This window comes from Cebidichthys violaceus, unplaced genomic scaffold (assembly GCF_023349555.1).
Source record: "Cebidichthys violaceus isolate CVI_PGR_0920_01 unplaced genomic scaffold, fCebVio1.0.p SCAF_2, whole genome shotgun sequence".
Classification (NCBI taxonomy): Eukaryota; Metazoa; Chordata; class Actinopteri; order Perciformes; family Stichaeidae; genus Cebidichthys; species Cebidichthys violaceus.
The window spans coordinates 12,683,170-12,702,176 of NW_027176372.1; the positions used below are offsets into that span (position 1 = coordinate 12,683,170).

General features: G+C 38.8%; 1 protein-coding gene across 1 annotated transcript; it reads right to left on the bottom strand.

Annotated features, from left to right (window-relative positions):
- Positions 1–5,778: 5,778 nt before the first annotated feature.
- Positions 5,779–8,931, bottom strand: il12ba (interleukin 12Ba). The gene is made up of 8 exons (XM_068715387.1): positions 8,855–8,931; positions 8,059–8,146; positions 7,680–7,967; positions 7,442–7,547; positions 6,862–7,103; positions 6,573–6,745; positions 6,319–6,434; positions 5,779–5,848 (listed from the first exon to the last, which is right to left on the bottom strand). Exons 2-8 carry the CDS (start codon positions 8,144–8,146, stop codon positions 5,788–5,790), a joined length of 1,074 nt encoding a protein of 357 aa, XP_068571488.1. The 5' UTR covers positions 8,855–8,931; the 3' UTR covers positions 5,779–5,787.
- Between the last annotated feature and the right edge of the window lie 10,076 nt (positions 8,932–19,007).

Here is a 19,007-nt window from a genome sequence, read left to right on the forward strand (position 1 = left end):
ACACCACACCCCCGCAATCATCTCATCATTGTCTATAGATGTTTATTTATGTCTCCTGCTGTGGGGGGAGAAATGTGACCGCCCCACCACGTGAGTACACGATATCATAAATAGTGACAAATAAAGCAACGTGAGATAAAATGTCTCTCACACTCACGCTGCCTCACTTTTACGCGCGCACACACACACGGACACACACACACACACACGGACACACACGCTCAGAGCTATCCTTCAGCACATTTGTTTGATTGTGGCCAGCTCTCTCGCCATGATCCTGTCTGCCTTGGTCGGCATGCGGGCCAGCGCGAACACTCGAGGCCCCTGGGGTGGCATATATTTATATCCCCGAGCACCAACGCACACTGTTAGCCAAATATCACCGTCTCAGTATTCAAAAACAGAGATGTCAGTTGGGGCCCGATGATCCAGCCATGTTAATACCGCGATCTACTAACTCCGTGGCACCCAGACATTAAAGGTTTGCAACATATCTCCGGCCATTACGCGCAGGCAGGAATGCGCACGCCATGTAAACGATGTAAAGGTGTGTGTGTGTGTGTGTGTGTGTGTGTGTGTGTGTGTGTGTGTGTGTGTGTGTGTGTGTGTGTGTGTGTGAATTCCACTCAAGTGTGCACATATGGGAAGTCTATTTAAAATAAAAACCTGCGTAATAACTCTAATAGACATTTTGAAGTAAGTGATCAGAATGGAGTTGTATAGGCGCTCTTGTACAACCACCAGATGTTCTCGTAAATCAAAAGGTTGGGCTGATGATAATAATGGCCTGATTGAATTGAAGACTCATAAAAATGACTAGTTGTAAAAAAAATCGGGCATATGCTTACGACAATGAGCCTTATGTCTACCAATATGCTCTCTAGTCGACATAAAAGACGACAGATATAGATGTGTACCATTTAAAAATGGAGACAAGAGACAAGCAGAATGCAATTTCCTTGATGCCTTAGTAAAAAAAAGCGTGGATACTTAAAAGACATGCGAGGAGCTATTCCATTGCTACTAAACTGAATGAAAAATGCAAATTTAAAAATGGAATCAGGGGCAAACAGTGATAAATAGTTTGCACATATAACAAATTGTGATAAACCATTGTTCAAATACCATTTTCTGTGCGACACATCTGTGGTACTTCCCGATCATGACCTTTTCCATTTCTACTTCAGGGGACCCGAAGACCTGTGGAGCTGAAAACTCTATAGTCACAGTATTTGGTGCAATGTTGCCATCTAGTGGCTAAAAAAAGACATTGAACGATTATGTTTACAATGTTTTGCGTCCACCTTAAATCAATTGTATTCTCAAACGTAGCACTTGCATAGTAAGTGGAACACAGATCAATGCCATCTGTCCAAGTTGCTGTTTCTCTGCACCTATTAAATTAACATGGTCAACAAATATGGGCATGGTGGACTCATGGGAACAAGTTGGGAATGTAATTGATCATGTGGGCGATATCATATGATAAACTGTTAGAATAAAGCATGTGGATTCAGTCTAAATGGGTAATTGTCTCAAAGGGGATTTACCAGATCCTTTCAAATGTTCCTGATTTCTTTGTTCTTGCTCCGAATGAATACATTCATTGTTTTGAGGTTTCAAGTCAATATGTATGACTTCTCAGTTTTTGTGGGGAAAAGAAGGCAGAGGGTAACTTCTCCATTTGCAGTTCAGCTAGTGTTTGATTTCAAAATGACTACAATATGTTTGTTTTTTTACCATACTAAATGTGCTTTAATTATAAAAAAATATATTGTTTTTAATGAAACATGAATACTATTTCATACATTCTAAGATTTAAACTGGGGCTTAACTTCCTGAACCTCTTTGGCTTGTGACCCCTTAAAACAAAGCAGTGCCTTCCTCACCACTTTCAGTTGTGACCAATTCAGCCAAAGACATTTGTTTTTTCCAGAGTTTTGTTGTCGTTTTGTTGAATTAAATTATTTTTTAGAGGGCTGAGAGTACTACTATATCCAGTATACAATTGAGTAATAAAAGCTCAGATTAAAGGAATGACTGAAAAAAAATGATCATGTTTTTGTGTAGCAGTAGTATGTTGTTCTGCAATGATCAATCAGCTTTACCCAGTGGCCCCTTTAGGAAATACATGTATTGCAGTCTGCTAACCTTTTTCATGTACAAGACTTAATTAACTCCCTTTTTCTTGGATCAAATATGTTCACATTTCTCACATATGTAAAAACAAGTTGTGGTCTTGTTTTGCTTCTTCTCAGTGCCACAACATATCATGAAGCTGTGATTTCTTTGAACACTTTTCATACTAAATTGAAGTTTGCCCTTTTCTCTAGTTTCATGTTTACTCTTAAAAGAGCAAAAATGATTCGGCCACAAAAAGCTGCACCATCAGGACTGTGAATCCGTGTACTGATGGATGCGTCATTTTATTCAGAGGTCAAACTGTTTGTTCCAGTGAATTCATGTGAGACATGCTGCACACACACTTCATTACAGAGCGACTGGAGCCTAGGTCAGGGCTGACTCATCAGTACTCCTAATGTACACATAATTATCTTCATATCTGTTTCTTCTGTCTCAGTTTCAGCTGTCCATGGTGAGCTTCGTCTCAAGACAGTCTGTGCTCATGTCCATGTATAGGGATCGCTGCTGGCTACCTTGTAGAAGTTTTTATAAATCATCCTATTCAACATACTGAAAACTACAGAGCTGAAACGCTTTGTCACTTAATAATAATAATAATAATAATAATAATAATAATAATAATAATACATTTTATTTATCAAGCGCTTTTCCAAGTACTCAAAGACACTTTACATTAAAATCATCATATATAAAAGCTATACACTATAAAAACATAAAACAATAATAGTCACACATTAAAAGCAGTTTTGAAAAGGTGGGTTTTGATTTTGGATTTGAATACGGAAAGTTCAGTGCAGTCTCGGATGTGTTTGGGGAGAGAGTTTCAGAGGGAGGGGGCAGCTATGGTGAAGGCTCTGTCACCCCATGTCCATTGCTTGGTCCTGGGTGGAAGGGACAGGAGGTTGGCAGGTTAATAAAATATTCTTTCAGTAATATTTTAAGCAAAAATTCCAAACACTCGCTTGTTCCTGATTTATTCATGTGAGGATTAGACGCCTTTTTTGTCATATATAAAAGTAAACTGAATATATTACAATTCTTGACTGTTATTCAGATAAAACGAGCAATTTGAATGTCACTTTGAGCTGGGAAATTTGAATTGGCATTTTTTTTTTTACTATTTTCTGACAATTTATAGACGAAACGTGTAATTGAGTTGAGTTAAATTAATTGAGAAAACAATTGTCAGATTAATCGATAATGGAAATAATTATTTGCTGCAGCCCTACTGCCAGAACTCAACACTGATCACCTCCATAATCTGTTATTTGAACATGCGCATGAACATTTATTGACATTTACAGACATCTACTGATACTGAAGAGGATCTTTCACCAGTGCCCCACCCACACGGCATGCATTACAACATTGTTCATCCCTTTGACTTTTCAAACGGGGGGGAAATGGAAGGACAAAAGCAGAAAGGTTTATCAAAAATGAGTCAAGTGCCTCCTGAACACAAAGCAAACAACTAAAAGTCTGAAAGGTCAGGGGTGTCGAGTTAAACATGTGCAGCATGTCGGCCCCGAAAGCACTTACATCACTTTACTGCTTCTGCTTTTTATGATGGGGAAGTGAAAAGATGGTTCACCACCACCTCCTGACCAGCCAAGGGACCAATACTGGGAAGAGTGGCCTACTATTCTTTAGGTGTGATGTTGTTGGTTTGGGCTTTTCTTACATGTGACATGGAATTTTGCTAATAAATAAATCTGTGTATCCATTTCTTTAATAATTCTCTGGAATTTTGGGTAGTTTGGATCTGCTTTTTATATCTGAAGGGTGATTAGTTCCCATAGAATAATAGTGCATTAACGAATAGTTTCATTCCAAAGCACTTAATCTGTTTTGATTAGTAGAGTAAAAAGACACATTTTTCTACAGTGGGATTTAAAATGTAAATAAATGGTAACATCTGTAATTTGCCTATTCGTTATTAGAGATAAACAACTACAAATTTGCATCGCAAATGCAAGAGAGAAAATACAACATGAGCTTTCAGATACGTCTGGATCCCAAGCAAATGTTTCTCATCTTACAGTATATGTGCCTTGTACACTTACTATATCGACTGACTCATTGGACTTTGTGATTATTCTCCACTGCCAGGACTCCAGAAATGAGTCCCTAAGTCACAGGTTGATGGATGATGAGAGGGACAACAAAAAACAATATTGGGATTACAAAGAGAAAATGCTGATTTAACAAAATTTGTTGCTGTTTTTCTTGTAAAATACTACTTTCTCCAAATATAAAAAAAACTATATTTGAATAATGATTTGGTTGAACTGCTCACAATGTATGTCCGCAGGCCCTAACCTATGATGAGGAGTCATATGCTGACAATGCTTTCCTTTAAGGGTCACAAGCCAAAAGAGGTTGGGAACCACTGCACTAGACAAAACCAATACTTCTCTCTGTGATTCCAGTTACTGCTAGTGATAAATACGACTGTCACAAGCACTGGACTGATATATCCATATATACCAACATGCTGTTAGTGAACTGTGGTTAAACCTCAATCACTGTTATTGTAAGGCTGAGTAACGCAGACACTTTCTCTGCTGTCAGAGGGGAGAAGTTACTGGAACTGAAAATGGATCAGTGACTGATGCTGTTACCCAACAGCAGCAACATGAGCCTCTTTTGTGATTTAGAGGTCGATACCGTACTATTGGCATTTAACTATCAATATAGTGTATGTGAGAGTCCCCTCATAGGGATGTTTATATTACTGTGCGTAGATCAGGGACTCTCAATAGACTATTTCATTCCCTCATTTGCATTAGTTTATAGGATGCAATTTGAATACTTGATTTAAAAAAAAAATTAAAAAAAATTGTTTGTCAGCAGATCCCATGTAAAACTGTGACTTCCTACTTTTCTAATGTGTTTTATGAGGTAAAGCAGATGTGCAGGATGATAAAGTCCCAAAGTTGTGATTCGGTTGTCTGACGAATCCATAGCCGTACTCAGGAGAAGGACCGAGAGAGCAAGAGAGAGAGAGATGGCAGGAGAACACGACACAAAAACAACATGTGTATTGGCATGCGACAGAGGAAATACCACTCGTGCCATATCTCCTTTGAGAGAACAGACACGGTTCAAAGCCCAACGGCAGTTTCGTGATGAGTTGCAGTGTGAGTGGCAGAGTTTCCACCAAAAGCCACACTTTCACCTAACTGGTCTGGGAAAAGCCACAAGACTGTGACAACATTCAAACCTTTTGTTTATTGGTCATTTAGAAACAGCTATTGATGTTTCTGTTCTCTACTAAAAGGTACAGAGGTCCAGGCCTTGTTAAAGGGAATACGAGAATGTGGTACAAAAGAAAACTTTGTATGTTTCAATAAATACTTTGCCAATGCCATCATTCAAATCTAAACATCAGTTCTTCTAATTATGGCTTGGATTAGAATGAAGCTTCTGCTTGTAACTGTGAAACAAAGGGAAATCCAATATACAGCAAAAGGACATGTGAGGTAGTGATGTTTTGTATTAGGCAATAAACAAAAAAGCTTGTGTTAAATATTTTAATTCTTCACTCATGATTAAGAATGGCTACATAGTACAAACTACATGATATAAAATAAGTTGAATATAAATATATAAAAACATAAATAAACATGAGATTTTAAGAGATTATTTTTCTTCCGTAACATTTGTCTTCTTCTGATGTTTGTTCTTCTTGTGACTCCTCAATCTGTAATGAAAAACAAATAATAAGGAAATTAGTCTGAAATAATCATTATTTTCATATTTCAAAGCAAAATGTATGAATTTAGCACTTTTCAAAACAGAAGTTACAAGCTAGTCTACATCATGTGAGTTTCTGAGATCTAGTTTAGTTTGATGCTGTCAACAATGTGACTATGTAAAGCAAGTCTATTAATCAGTGCAAAATCGGTGATAATAGAAGTACAAAATTAATAAACAGAAAATATTTTCTCCCATTTTGATACATACAAAACTCACAACAGAAAGCACCGAGAATGTCTTTTTTGTAGAAACTAACGAGCAACATAAAAACAACACACGACCTGGCAGAGAGCTAAAGCTACCAACAAAGTATACACAGTTTGGTTTACAGGCAGGAGGAGTTAGGTGACTGACAATAGGTTGGAAAACCTCGAGGATAACTGGTCCCACTTCACACCACTGGGAGGCACTGACCTGATAAAGCTCCAGTCGCTCCACTGTGAGTTACACAGAACATCCTTAGCCCGGATGCAGACGGCCTTAGCCCTGCGCTTCACCTCAAACTGACAAGTAGAGTGGACCGTCGAGGTCTGAGGAATAACAATAAATGACTTCTCATCATTTTTTTTATGTGCAGTAACTCTACGGTTTGTCATTTGACACAAACGTGACATTTCTATATTATTTTCCCTTCACTTTCACAGTTCAATTCAGCAGGTCCCTCTTACCTTCGTGGCTTTTGAGTCAGTGCACTGGTTGTCACACCTTTTGCATCGCCCTCTAAGCTGTGCAATCTGGAAAGTGAGGGGGAAGTAGGAGTAGGGACTGCTCCAGGAGCTCGGGTAACTCCACTCTATCGTCGTAGTGTTGACTTTATTGATCGTCACCTTGTCGGGTTTCACTATCGAGGGCGAACAAAAAAGATATAGAGTGAGATGAAAGCAAAGAGAGGAACAGAAAGAAAAGCAAACAACGCTGTATTGTGTGACAGCAAAAGAAACCCCAGAGATGTCCCACCTATCTCTGACAGGTAAAAGTATTTGGAGTAGTTCTCCACCAGAAAGTGCTCCGTCTTCACGTAGACAGTGACGTGGATCTGCTGGCTCTCCTCGGCGTAGGGGCAGTGCTGCTGGTCCAGGCACGAGATCCTGTGTCCGCTGTCATCCACTGAACAGCCAAAGTTCCTCTGACCTGAAGAGCATGTCCAACGCTGATCGCTTTCATCCACTGAACACTGGATGTTGTTGTCGTCAGAGAGACTGCATAGAATCGCGTACAAATTTGTCTTTTTATTCAGACGACACACTGATTTTGTAAATTTGGCTTTGAATTTCATGCCAATAAACTGTCACAGTTTTTATAGACAAATAGGTGAAAAAGCAAAACGTATATAACTCTGTGTTATTGTTACATGGAATCTGATCCCAAGACATGGCCTTGATCTTTAAATGACATATAAAAAGTACTTTGTTATGTATCCTTTCATAAGGAGGTATTTATGGATGCCACTTTGTAGTCTCAGCTCTGACATGAGCCAGAATACTGTGTTATTATTGGACAGCAAAGCACAAAACATTTTAGCAGTTTGTGAACTTACCGTCGAGCTTTGATAAATGCTACTTTGCTAACCCGTCGGGGGTGCCAGGTCCAAGAGCACTGGAACTCTCCGTTGAAATTTTGAGCCGAGCAATCTAAATAATCTCCTAATAAGAGAAGCAACAGAAACATGCAGAAAAGGGGAACACAAAAAAACGGGAATTTACCAGATGAAACACTTTCCCCAAATCTAGCTACTGTATAACAGTGACAATGCAACATTTCAAATCAGACCGCACCTTGGCCGTCTTTCACAAGAATTCTCCTGCTGTTAGTTTCGTCATCTTGGATCAGGACCTCGGTGTAATTGAGGAGAGCCCCATCCTTGCTGTGGCAGGTGTAGTTTCCCCCCGCAAAGCTTTCCTCCAGCTCCAGCAGATATGCGTTTCCTCTCTGTGCTTCCTCCACACCGTTCTTCCTCCAGGAAATATCCTCATCCTTGTTGTCTCGCCTCAGAAGCTCCTCTGGCTGCTCCAGGCAGCTCAAGGACTGCTGGCCCAAAGAGCCATCCACCACCACAACCAGAACTAACAGAGGACACACAGGAATTGAAACAGGTGAAGGAAGAATGACTCAAGCTCGGAGTGAGTGATGTGTTTTCATAGAGATCAAGTATACCGTGGGGCGTCATGGTCCACTGGCTGGTCGGATTTTGATGACTGATTTGCAGAAATGCACAGACTAAACTGAAAACAAATAACTTCATCTGAATAGCAAAGAGAAGACAGAGAGGGAGAAGATGAGCTGGTTACAGAAAGAGAGCACGAGGTAAACAACAAAAGAACTAAATCAGTACAGATATGACTCTTGAATGCACAAGCCCAAAGACATTACATCTTGTGCTGATGACACAGAAAGCCATACATTCATGTTGTAAATAGTAAATATGGAATTCATCTAAATAGTAATATAATAATAAATAAAACCAAAATAAAAAAGGAAGAGAATGCAAAATCCTGAGTGAGTGCAGGCTAAAAGCACCATTCTGACATTACAAAATCACTCTCACAAAGGCAAAATTAAGACACAATTTACACTCGCTATCCTATACCACAGTTTCAAAGAGCCACTAGCTATGTTTTTATCCTTCTGAAGGATGTCAATCAAATAACTGCAAGTACATAAAAGAAAAATAAGATAGAAATCTTCAGGAGTTGTTTTCATGATACTGATAATATATTTCCATCATGTAATCTTGAAAAACATCCAGATCAAATGTAATTAATAATATTGTCTATGGTTTCTAATCGCATTTATACTTTGTACAATGTAGTTATACATTAACAATCTATTCTAAACCGGCAGATACATATGCTCACATACATTCCTCTGCGGTTGGTTTCATGTCGCATCTGTTTTTATTTTTAAAATAAAGTTATACAAGTAACAACAATCAGTCAAAAAGCCATCTTACCTTGGGATTGATCTCTCTGATTCTGCGATTCCGGGCGACTTTTATGTGTGAGACATGCTGACATTTGAGAGACGAACTTCCCCATCATCGTCTAGAGTAGAGAAAAGTCCAGAGGAACTTCGCTTTCCAGCAAGGTGTTAACGGAGGTATCCAGCCACCGTGTATTCACTTCGCTTCTTTTTTTTACGACCTTTTATGTCACTCAACACTATTTTAGGGGTATTATTGGGTATTTGTAACTTTACTGTTTTATAGTAACGCTGTTTGTCAGCTGTAACTTATGTGTGCAGTATTTGTTTCTTCAGGCTGGCATGCATTTCATTTTCATTTTAGTCAGGACCGTTTGCCACACTGGCACCTGTGGGCAGGTAGACTGTTCCCAGAGCCTCTTTGAACTTCCCCCATTGCGGCATAACGTCACACTACTTAAGAATGCTACATTTAATTTGTCTTACGACAACGGTAATAAAAAAGATACAAACTGACATCGCAAAACTATCAAACCTCCCACTGCAACAACCACGGGATGAACAGTGAACGTCAGCAGTAACGTCAGCCTGATTTAATGTTGCTGCAAGTATTGTTACCTGAGTTTAATATGAGACTCAATCTCACAATTATGATGAGAAAGATACACATATTAGTACCATGAATATTTAAAGTAATTTTAAAGTATGAAAGGGAAAAATACCTACTTTTGCGTTCTCTGGCAAAACTTCTGGCAAGAAAGTTTGGTCGTTATCCCAGGAAATACACTGGGCCTTAATTGCTCGTGCCCACCTGCAGCATCAGTAATAAAGACTTCCGGCCCAGATCCTTCAGAATAAAATGGCATTCAAACGATAACTGGACGCAGCACACTGTGTTTTGAGCTGTTCCACTATTTACACTAGCTGTTCATCTATGTCATTGCATCCTTTGTTCCTTTGTTGATGAACAAGAGGCAACAATAGGCCTTTCACACAACTTGAAGAAGAAAAAAATAAGGCTCGAAGATTTGGGAAGATTTGGGAATTTGTCTGCTGTGATAACAGTGTGTGTGTGTGTGTGTGTGTGTGTGTGTGTGTGTGTGTGTGTGTGTGTGTGTGTGTGTGCGTCTCTTTTGTTTGTACATACCAATTAATGATGTCAGTGCATTCCCTTCATGATCTGGAAAACGTCAGTTTGTTATGGGAATTATGAGAGCCACTTCCGCCATCTGTTTGTCAGACAAAGAGGTGAAAGTCCGTCAAAGTAAACAGCATGTAATCAGAGTCACCAAAATTATTCATGGTGTGGCATCACAGTATTTCCATGATTCATTTTTAATTTCTGTTTCTGTTTCAGCTTTCTCTGTTTGTTTTTTTGATTCCCCAGGAGTTACTAGCTTGAAATCCTGGTTTAAATACTAGAAATCTTTGGGCCCTCTTTAGCAATATTTACTTTGAACAAGAACTATATTTACAATAGCCTATAATATCATATATAATGGTTGTTATCCTTGTAACACCACAATGATGTCCGAATGCCATTTAGTGGTGTGTCATCTTTAAAACAGGTTTGACAGTCCTTAACTGTCGATGTATTTATAGCCACAGAGAACTCTGTCTCAAAAGACATCGTAGACCGTAATCAACAATTGATGTGTGATATGTACTGTAACAAGACAAACCACACAAGAACAGGATGTGTATTACAGTACGGTAATATGTAACAAACTCAGCCGTAACTTTCATCTTAAACCTTCTCTGAAAAAAAACATTAAAGTGAAACCAAGGAAATAGAATAAAATAAAATAAGCTGGCCAGGTCAAAGACGACGGCCGCGTCCATGAGGCTGATAATATGACAGATTTAGGATAGGATAATAAAATGGACAACAAATGGGGCAGTGAGATTGAGATATGATGAATGAAAAGAAACATGAGCTACTCAGAAGATGGGACTTAGTCCAACTAGGTCGACAGACAAAGGACTGGGATCCTCAATGGCTGTTCCTTCACAGTTTATATGCTCTCTCTCTGTACTTTCCTTTGTATTTATTCCAGCACACTGCAGCGCTGTAAACACAAATTAACGGAATTATTGCCCAGAATACATTAATAAAACGATCATGATACCTATCAATGATGACCTACTACATGTTTTAGTGTGTGTGATGTCATGGCATTATCATGCAGTGATGAAACCTGTAGTCTCAGTCTCATGAACTATACTGCTTGTGGTTGGCTTCACTTTGCAGGTCAGAATTCAAACAGAGCATGAACTCATTATGACTCTCCTGTTCCCTTTTCTTCATGTGCATGTGTACATGCGTGTTTAAATTCAAATTTTGACTTGAAGCCTGGGTGCCAGTTAGTCTTTCAACAAATATAGGAATCCTATTAAGACGAGCAGTAGTGTAGTAGCTTGTCACGACTATTCTTTTTGTAAATATTAAAACCCTGTAAAGCCTGACACATCATATAATATTCAGAAAATTCAGATTTTTTTATATTGAAGTGTTTATTAGACCTTTAGTCAAAAAAAATAAAAAAAATATTTTTTTTGTATTTACATATATGATATTTTTTTTGTATCACATTTGATACATCAGGCATATTTGTCAATTTATTGATCACAACAATGTTTATTTTAGAAACAATAACTAATGATTTTCATTGCTTTTGGAACATTTGGAACATTGCAGTTGGTTTGGTTCTTATTTTTTCCCAAACAGCAACCTTTTTACAACCTGTTTATTTTGCCTCGTGGCAGGAAAAGCACAGTTTCTGCAAAGATGGACTTTACATTTCCCACAGTTGACATGGGAGAAGTGTTTGCCTGTGCATTGCTTGCATCTGATTGTTTACTCTGAATTTCTTTTTTTAATTAATTAATTAATTAATTAGCAATATAACAAAAGGTTATGATAGCCAAGGATTTTCTTTTTTATACATAAAAAACTCTTACTACCTTTAATTACTTTAATTAAATGACCAAAACAGTGTATTTGGCATTGTGATATGGCATAATCCAGAGTGCATACTGAAATACAATACAAGGATTTACAGGTGAATTATTACTTTATAAACCTGCTGTATCATATTTGATACCTATGTTTTCAACACAATTTTACTATAAAATAAGGAACGAAATATGAAGTAATTATAGTTTACTTCAATACAGTAAATATTCATATTGAAACATTAGTAACACTATAAATGTTATTCTTACCGTAACTGTTTCAAAATTAGCAACGATTTCCCTGCTGAAAACGAAAAAGTCACTTTGTGACGGTTGCCATTTTGGAAATGGAATTTAAAAGCCTGCTACTGCCTGCAGTGCATGGAAACTCCACCAGATGGTAGCAGACATGTATAGGATTGTATACAACAGTTTTTTCAGGAAAGTATTGCTCATGTTAATTACGTAGAGGTCTCTGAAACTCACGTAGCAAATATGATACAAATGGCGCTACAGGTGCTATACAAGGTTGGGAGAATTTCGATTGCCTCTTAACGGCTCTCAACATGGCGAACACTGAGCAGGCGGCTCACTGCTAACAGGGCTAACAGGGCTAACAGTGCAAAAGTGCTGACAGAGCTGACGGAGTTAATGTGAGGGGGCCGGAGGGTAGATCATCGTAATTCCTCAACGACACCTTTCCTGGCCGTGTGCATGCTTTTAGCGCAAGTTAGTGCATGTGAACGGGCCCCACTGGTTCGCTCACGGCAGGCGATGTCGACAAAGTATGGAGAAGCTCTGATAACAACACACACAGAGGGAGAGCTTCACATAGCAAATAGTTGTTTGATGCTATATTAAAGCTCTGAATTCTATATATCGCATCTTTTAAGGAATACAGTCATTTCCAACAGATATGTAAACACTGATCTGTAATCTTAAGAATGCGGTTTTTAAATGTAATATGTGTAAATGTAAAAACATGGTTGTGAACTGTTTCCGAAAGCCTCTACAGGAAATTATTTGTCAATTCTGTTTGGGTTCAGAACAATACTACTACATATTGGTTTTATAAGGTCAGAAGAAAAGAAAGAGGCTAATATTTGAATATCTATTTTATACATACACTAGTGGGGTCTGTGAGAACCCAAATAATGATGAAGTAAAAACAAAAACGAGGGCAGCATGAGTTCAGCCCCAGGTTTTCTAAACTGGTGTCTACGCTCTATGTAGTGCTTATGTGTGCCCACTAGATGTCCCCAGAGGGTAACAGTTGAGGACACAACCTTAAATCTAATCTAAACATATTGCGGTTTCCATTTAAAATGAAAAGTCGTCCAACAGGTTAAAGTAACAGCTCAGACATCCCTCGTATTGAATCCTTGTTGTATGATTATGCAGTCATCATCTACGCAATATTATTAGATCGCACATGCAATAATATTGGAGATATTAATGTGGAACATGTGCACGTTGGCTTTGGACAGATTCCGATTTAATTAAGTCCATGTGGTGTCCTTGCTCAAGTGTCATAGTATATGACATATGCATATGCAGCTGTTGAGAATTACATGGCTGGGCAGGAAGGCTCGGCACGGGAATGTCTCCCATATGCCCCCAAACCGTAACAGCTGGAATGAAATCAGTGCGGTGATCTCATGTGTGTGAGGGAGGGAAAGTAGGGGAAACAAAAGGAAAGACGAGAAGACAGTAATGATGTAATGTGTGCATGCACATGGCAGGGTGAGGAGGGGAGATGAGGAAAGGAGTGGACGGTCGTACGGAAAGGTCAAGTCAAATAAAGTGTTGGATTCTGCGCCCTGAACCACGGCTCCATCTCTATTATTGACAAGGCCCTTTGTGATTCTGAGCAACAACAGATTTGTTTTTCATCATGGACAGACCTCACTGGCATTTCATTTGTCTTGGCAGGTGTTTGTTTATGCAATTTCTCTTTGGAATCTCTTAAAAATGTGCGTTGGAAAAAGAGAGACTGCATATCCAGATTCACAGATTAATGGAATTTATTTGACTGACTGCAGTTCCCGCTATTAACATTCCTCTCAGCAGAGAACTGCTCGTTAATCCAACACCACATTTACTGTGTTCGTGACAATGAAGTCAAACTGTCATGTGAGGAATTTCCAGCCTTGTAAAATAGTCTGAAAGTTTTGACGAAAGAGGTTTGAGACAGAATCGCAGTTTTGTAATTGTTATGCCATTTACCTTGTTTAGTGTTCAAAGAATAGTCTTCCTCTAGAGGTCCTTCCTCGTACCTACAACACACAAATACACCCACACACTGCACACATAACAATCTGGCCACAATCAAACATAAAGTCTTCATCCTTGTCACATTGAATAATTGCCAATTATAGAGTATCCCCTCTATTCAGTGACTCTTAGCCCTGTGCCATTTTGTACATTTTGTATCTGAACTCCTTAGTACAATGCTGAAATATGGCACTTTCCTCTACAGACTGTTGATTAGTCAATTCATTATCTTAATTATCTTCTTAAACGATGCCCAAAGTCACATTGCAATCAGTAACTCCTGAGTCTAGGCTGTTTCTATCAAATCATCTTTTGATACTAAAGCCTGGTTCAGAGTAAATAAGAGAGTTCAAAGAGTTCAACAAGTTTGTATGTGGCTTTCGCTGCAGATGAAGAGTTATTAATATTAATGAAAGCAACGTCCCACAGTCTCTATCGTCCTCTCTCAGGGAAATATAGGACGGTGCCACAACGTTTATCGTCCTCTCTCAGAAGAACAGGGTCAGTGAGGGGTAGCCTGCTGGAGAGGAGGGGAAGGTGGAGGCAGTATATCACCTTTTCACAGACTGCCTACAAAGTTTCTTCTCAACACTGGAGAGGGAAAAACAGCCCATTTATTTAAGTTTTTCCCACTAAAAGCGTATTAGAGAGAAAAATGTTGTTCTTAAGTAAAGGGGATGGATGAAGCTTGTAAAAGATCAATGTCATCAAAGTGTCTAGCAAATGGCCGCTGATTTGGCTTTACAAAGAGGTCCTTTGTGTTTGACAAAGAGTGTTTTTTTTTCTTCTTTTGTGACAGGATTCTCAGGAAGAACTGGCGATTGATCTGAACAGACAAGACAGGAGGAAGAGAACAACAACACCAGAACATGTATAGGGCATTGATTTTCCTATTGCGCGTTGAGAAGCAAGATATTACGATGGGGAAGTGGTCATTGCAGCTTTGTGTAAAGACACAAGGGAGAGGTATTCATTATCCCATGACTGATATCTTATGAAATACTATAATCATAATTGGTAAATTTGAATTTCCTTAGTTTGAGGAGGAAGGGTGAAGAACCAGAGAGGAACAAACTTAGTAAATGTGTTAATCGAAATAATGACAGTGTGCAGGAGTTTTGTATTTTCGGGGGAATTCATATGACAGGTAGCAATAATCACCCATTAAATTACTCTAAGACTTGGATTATTACTGGTTTAGCTAAGGCTCGATATTAAAATGTACTCTGAATGTCCTTCTCTTTTCCCAGGGAGGATAGTTTTCCCTTTCAAAGAGCTCATGGGGTGTGGGATAGATTATTTTTTTTTGCCTCTCTCCGTGGGTGGTTCAGCAATATAAAAAAAGGAGCTGGTTCAAGCACAAGATGTTGTTTCTGTCTGACAACTTTATCAGACTGTCTCATGAGGTCAGTGACTGTTGACTGTGTGTCTGTGTGTGTGTGTGTGTGTGTGTGTGTGTGTGTGTGTGTGTGTGTGCATAAAGTGCGTATGCTTACAACCAAAGAGGATAAATGAGCTCAGTGACTCACTGATCACTTCACTTTAAGTGTTATTTTTAGAAACTGCCCATAACAGTGACTTCAGCTGGCCAAATGGACTTGCCGGACCTCCTTTGAACGACTCAACCTTTGTGCTGTCTCTTATCTCTAAGTGTTTGGAACGGCGCCAAGCTCTATGAACTGTCGCTGTATTTTCATTTTCTGTAATTAATATGTTTCTTCCTATTTTGGTGTCCTTGTAGTGGCACAGGGCAAATGTCTGGACTCTCCTTGGGGAAACTGTCTTTTTCAGTAGGAAGCAAAGCCAAAGAAATGTGAGATAAAATGTGCTACTCTGCCCTGCTATGTGCAAAGTAGTACATCACAATCGTAGCATAGCAACGTCAAATACTTCCTGCATGTGCAGTCATGATAATGATGGGTGACAGAGAGACAAAGAGAATGTGAACGTACTGCCCTGTTCTACTAAGGCTAATGTTACCTTAAAGGTGACCTCGGATTTCTTTTGTTTTCCTGTGAACATGGATGTGTTACGAAATGTGGAAATAACACATAACAGGTGAGGTTTACCACATCTGGTATGCCAAAGCTTTTAACAACCAAAAAACATGCACAAACAGCGTTTGTTCTAAATCTCTGTTGATTCGCACATAACAATTTGCTCTTGTCTAATTAAAAAAAAGGGACTTTTCAATGTTTTTGGAAAACTGCAAAAGTGATGATGCTCATACCAGCCAGATCGAAGAGTCCTTGAAGAGTCTAGATGAGTCCTTAAACAGCACTAAGTGATGTCAAACAACTTGCTTTGTATTTATTTATTTATTTTACACTATACCTGTGACTGTGAATGCAATTATAATTCAAAAGTCTCAGAAACGATGTCCAGCTGGGAAGCACTGCAGCTAATCCTTGTCAGTCAGGCATTTGTAAGTCTGTACATTTAAATTAAAGCAAGTACTTCATATCTCAGATGCATTCAGGTGTAACTTTGGATCAAAGAGGGACGTGTAATTGGTGGTAGTACCGGCCAACACAATCAATGTAATGGTCTATTTTGGTCTGGTCACATTGTATTATCTGAGCAGTACAAGCTGATATGTGGAGAAGTAGACCTGTGATGCCGTGCCAGTGGAATGTAAAATGTCCAACAAGGCTGCCTCTTCAAAGGCAGGGTCATGCCATGGCATTGTTTTCTCTTTCTTGCCTGATGAATGGAACGAGCAAGAGTGCGAGAAAGACTCACAGTCCTTATGACAAGGGGAAACGGAGGTGCTGGTGGATCACGTCCAAACTGTCTGAAAAGAGAAAATTATTTAATTGTAGTTACACCAATGACCTCAAAATTCACCAGACATCTTGTCATGTGTAGTTTGCTTGTTGGAAGTTAGGAAAGAAAGTGAGAGGATTTCATGTTTTTCTTTAAAACCATTCATTCAAGCTCACGATGCAAAGAGCTCAGAGGTGAACTACAGGTCAATAGCAGCCATACAAGCTCAAAAACCTAAGAGAAAACAACATCAGTGGCATCAGTAGATCAGTAAAGTAAACCCACAGCTGTCTTCTAAAAATTATGTTTAGATATTACTCATTCGCAACAGTAAGTACTTTTTTAAACACCCAAGGGAAATAACAAAAAGCAAAACATTGTTTTAAGTGGCGGCGGACTTTAACATATCTGTCACAAAATGTTGATACTGACCGTACCTTAAAATGTTCACTATCGACCATGTCATTTGTTTACCAATTAAAGTTCTCTCAATGCGGTATATGCTCGTCCCAACTAAAGCATGATATAATGCTTTTTATGGTTATGTTAAGGCGACTCACGTAACAAGTTAGCAGTATATAAAACTAATTTCTAGAGACAGGGTTGAGCAAAGTGAATTCATGTGACTCAACACCACCAATCAGTCCTCGTCTAGGACCAAAGAAAACAGCATACCATATGTGAAAGCTGCTCAATGCCTCCTCGCTCTGTGCCATGGCCATACATACAAGAGCCTCAGAAGGACTGAACTTAACCCTGTGTCCAGGCATCATGCAGTCGTCATCTTGGAAACATCACGTTGTTCACAGAGAAAGAAATTCCAGTTACATCCGGGGAGAGTCACCCTGTTTCTGTCATATTACAGACTCAACCTTGCAGTATGTTTTTTTTCTTCCTTGAATATATTTCCACAATTATGACAATTAAGTCAAAAATACAAGCAAGAAAAAATATTCCCATGGTCATAACTCATGCAAGTTCTGGTCCACTTATTTTCTCCCCAAACAAGCACTCAGCTGTTTGCTGTTTCAGCCGATTTCCACGTTGACGTTTTTAAAGCTCCCACTCACTCCATGGTGTTCAGAAGTGCATTTATTCAGTTGAAGTTAGAATATGTTGGGGCATTTCATTTCATACGTGTTCATCAAAACTTCCCCAATGAGTTCCCCCCAACAATACTCTGCCATAGCACCCTGATCAATACACTCTTATCATTCTCTACAGACAGAATACCCACATGTTTCCTCCCAGGGTAGTTGATCTATGAGTCACGGTTAGTTATAGTAACGGATGATCAGGCCTTGGCTGGTTCTGGTTCTGTACACAGCCCTGTTTTCGACAGGTGTTAAAATATCCATGTGTGGTTTTTCAGCCAAGACCCTTGTCTGCATATTCTCAGAGAAGCTGAGTTACATCCAGTTAACGGCCTGATCGCCGATATGTATTTGTACGCAGCGGGTGTCATTTGGAGGTCAGGAACAACCTATGCACATCCCTTGAGTCAAAATCTTGTGATACAATGTTTTAAATTTGGTAAAAGTTGCTGAGAACATGCACTGATCAGTTTTAGCAAACAAACAAGCTTAACACTTGTAAGATGGTTGCCAGCCGAGATGATGCAAGTTATTTTGAGTATAGCAGAGAGGATTCCAGTGAAAAACTAATCACTGCTGGGCAGCACAAAACAATGTTCCTCTGTTACAATTAATTATTTTTATTGAATGAATATGTTTCATAATGTGAATTTATGTTTATCATAAACTATGTTAATAATGGTGCATAGTTGGTGAGTTGTGATGTGGTTGTGTGAAGTTTTAGTGCTTGGGCTAACCACTTTAATCTGCCCTTGCTATTCTCATACACTGGAATGTTTGCATTATTTAACAAGATTGGAAAATATTTGCCTTCCCCAGACTTGTGGTGAAGCCCATTAACTACCAATGACGTTTATTTTATATAATGTCTGTGAACATTTATGATGAGAAACTTGCCTTGGATAAGTAATCCATCACAAATAACGTTGTGTTACCCTTGTATTAGTATTTTTTGAATGTAGCCTTCCTGTCTTTGATTCATGCATTGTTTTCTCAGGATTTTGCAGCGCAACAGTGGTAATTTTGAGCGTATTATTTCCATTTTAAGCATTGCAGAAATGTTCAGATATATCCTTTTTTTTATCAGTTTAGAAG

Excerpts from the sequence above, each read along its gene's own strand:
- il12ba (XM_068715387.1), bottom strand. The coding sequence starts at position 8,146 with ATGAAGTTATTTGTTTTCAGTTTAGTCTGTGCATTTCTGCAAATCAGT. Across the intron at positions 7,104-7,441 it reads GCATTTATCAAAGCTCGACG|TCTCTCTGACGACAACAACA; the intron begins GTAAGTTCACAA and ends GATTCTATGCAG. Across the intron at positions 5,849-6,318 it reads AGCGACTGGAGCTTTATCAG|ATTGAGGAGTCACAAGAAGA; the intron begins GTCAGTGCCTCC and ends TTTTCATTACAG.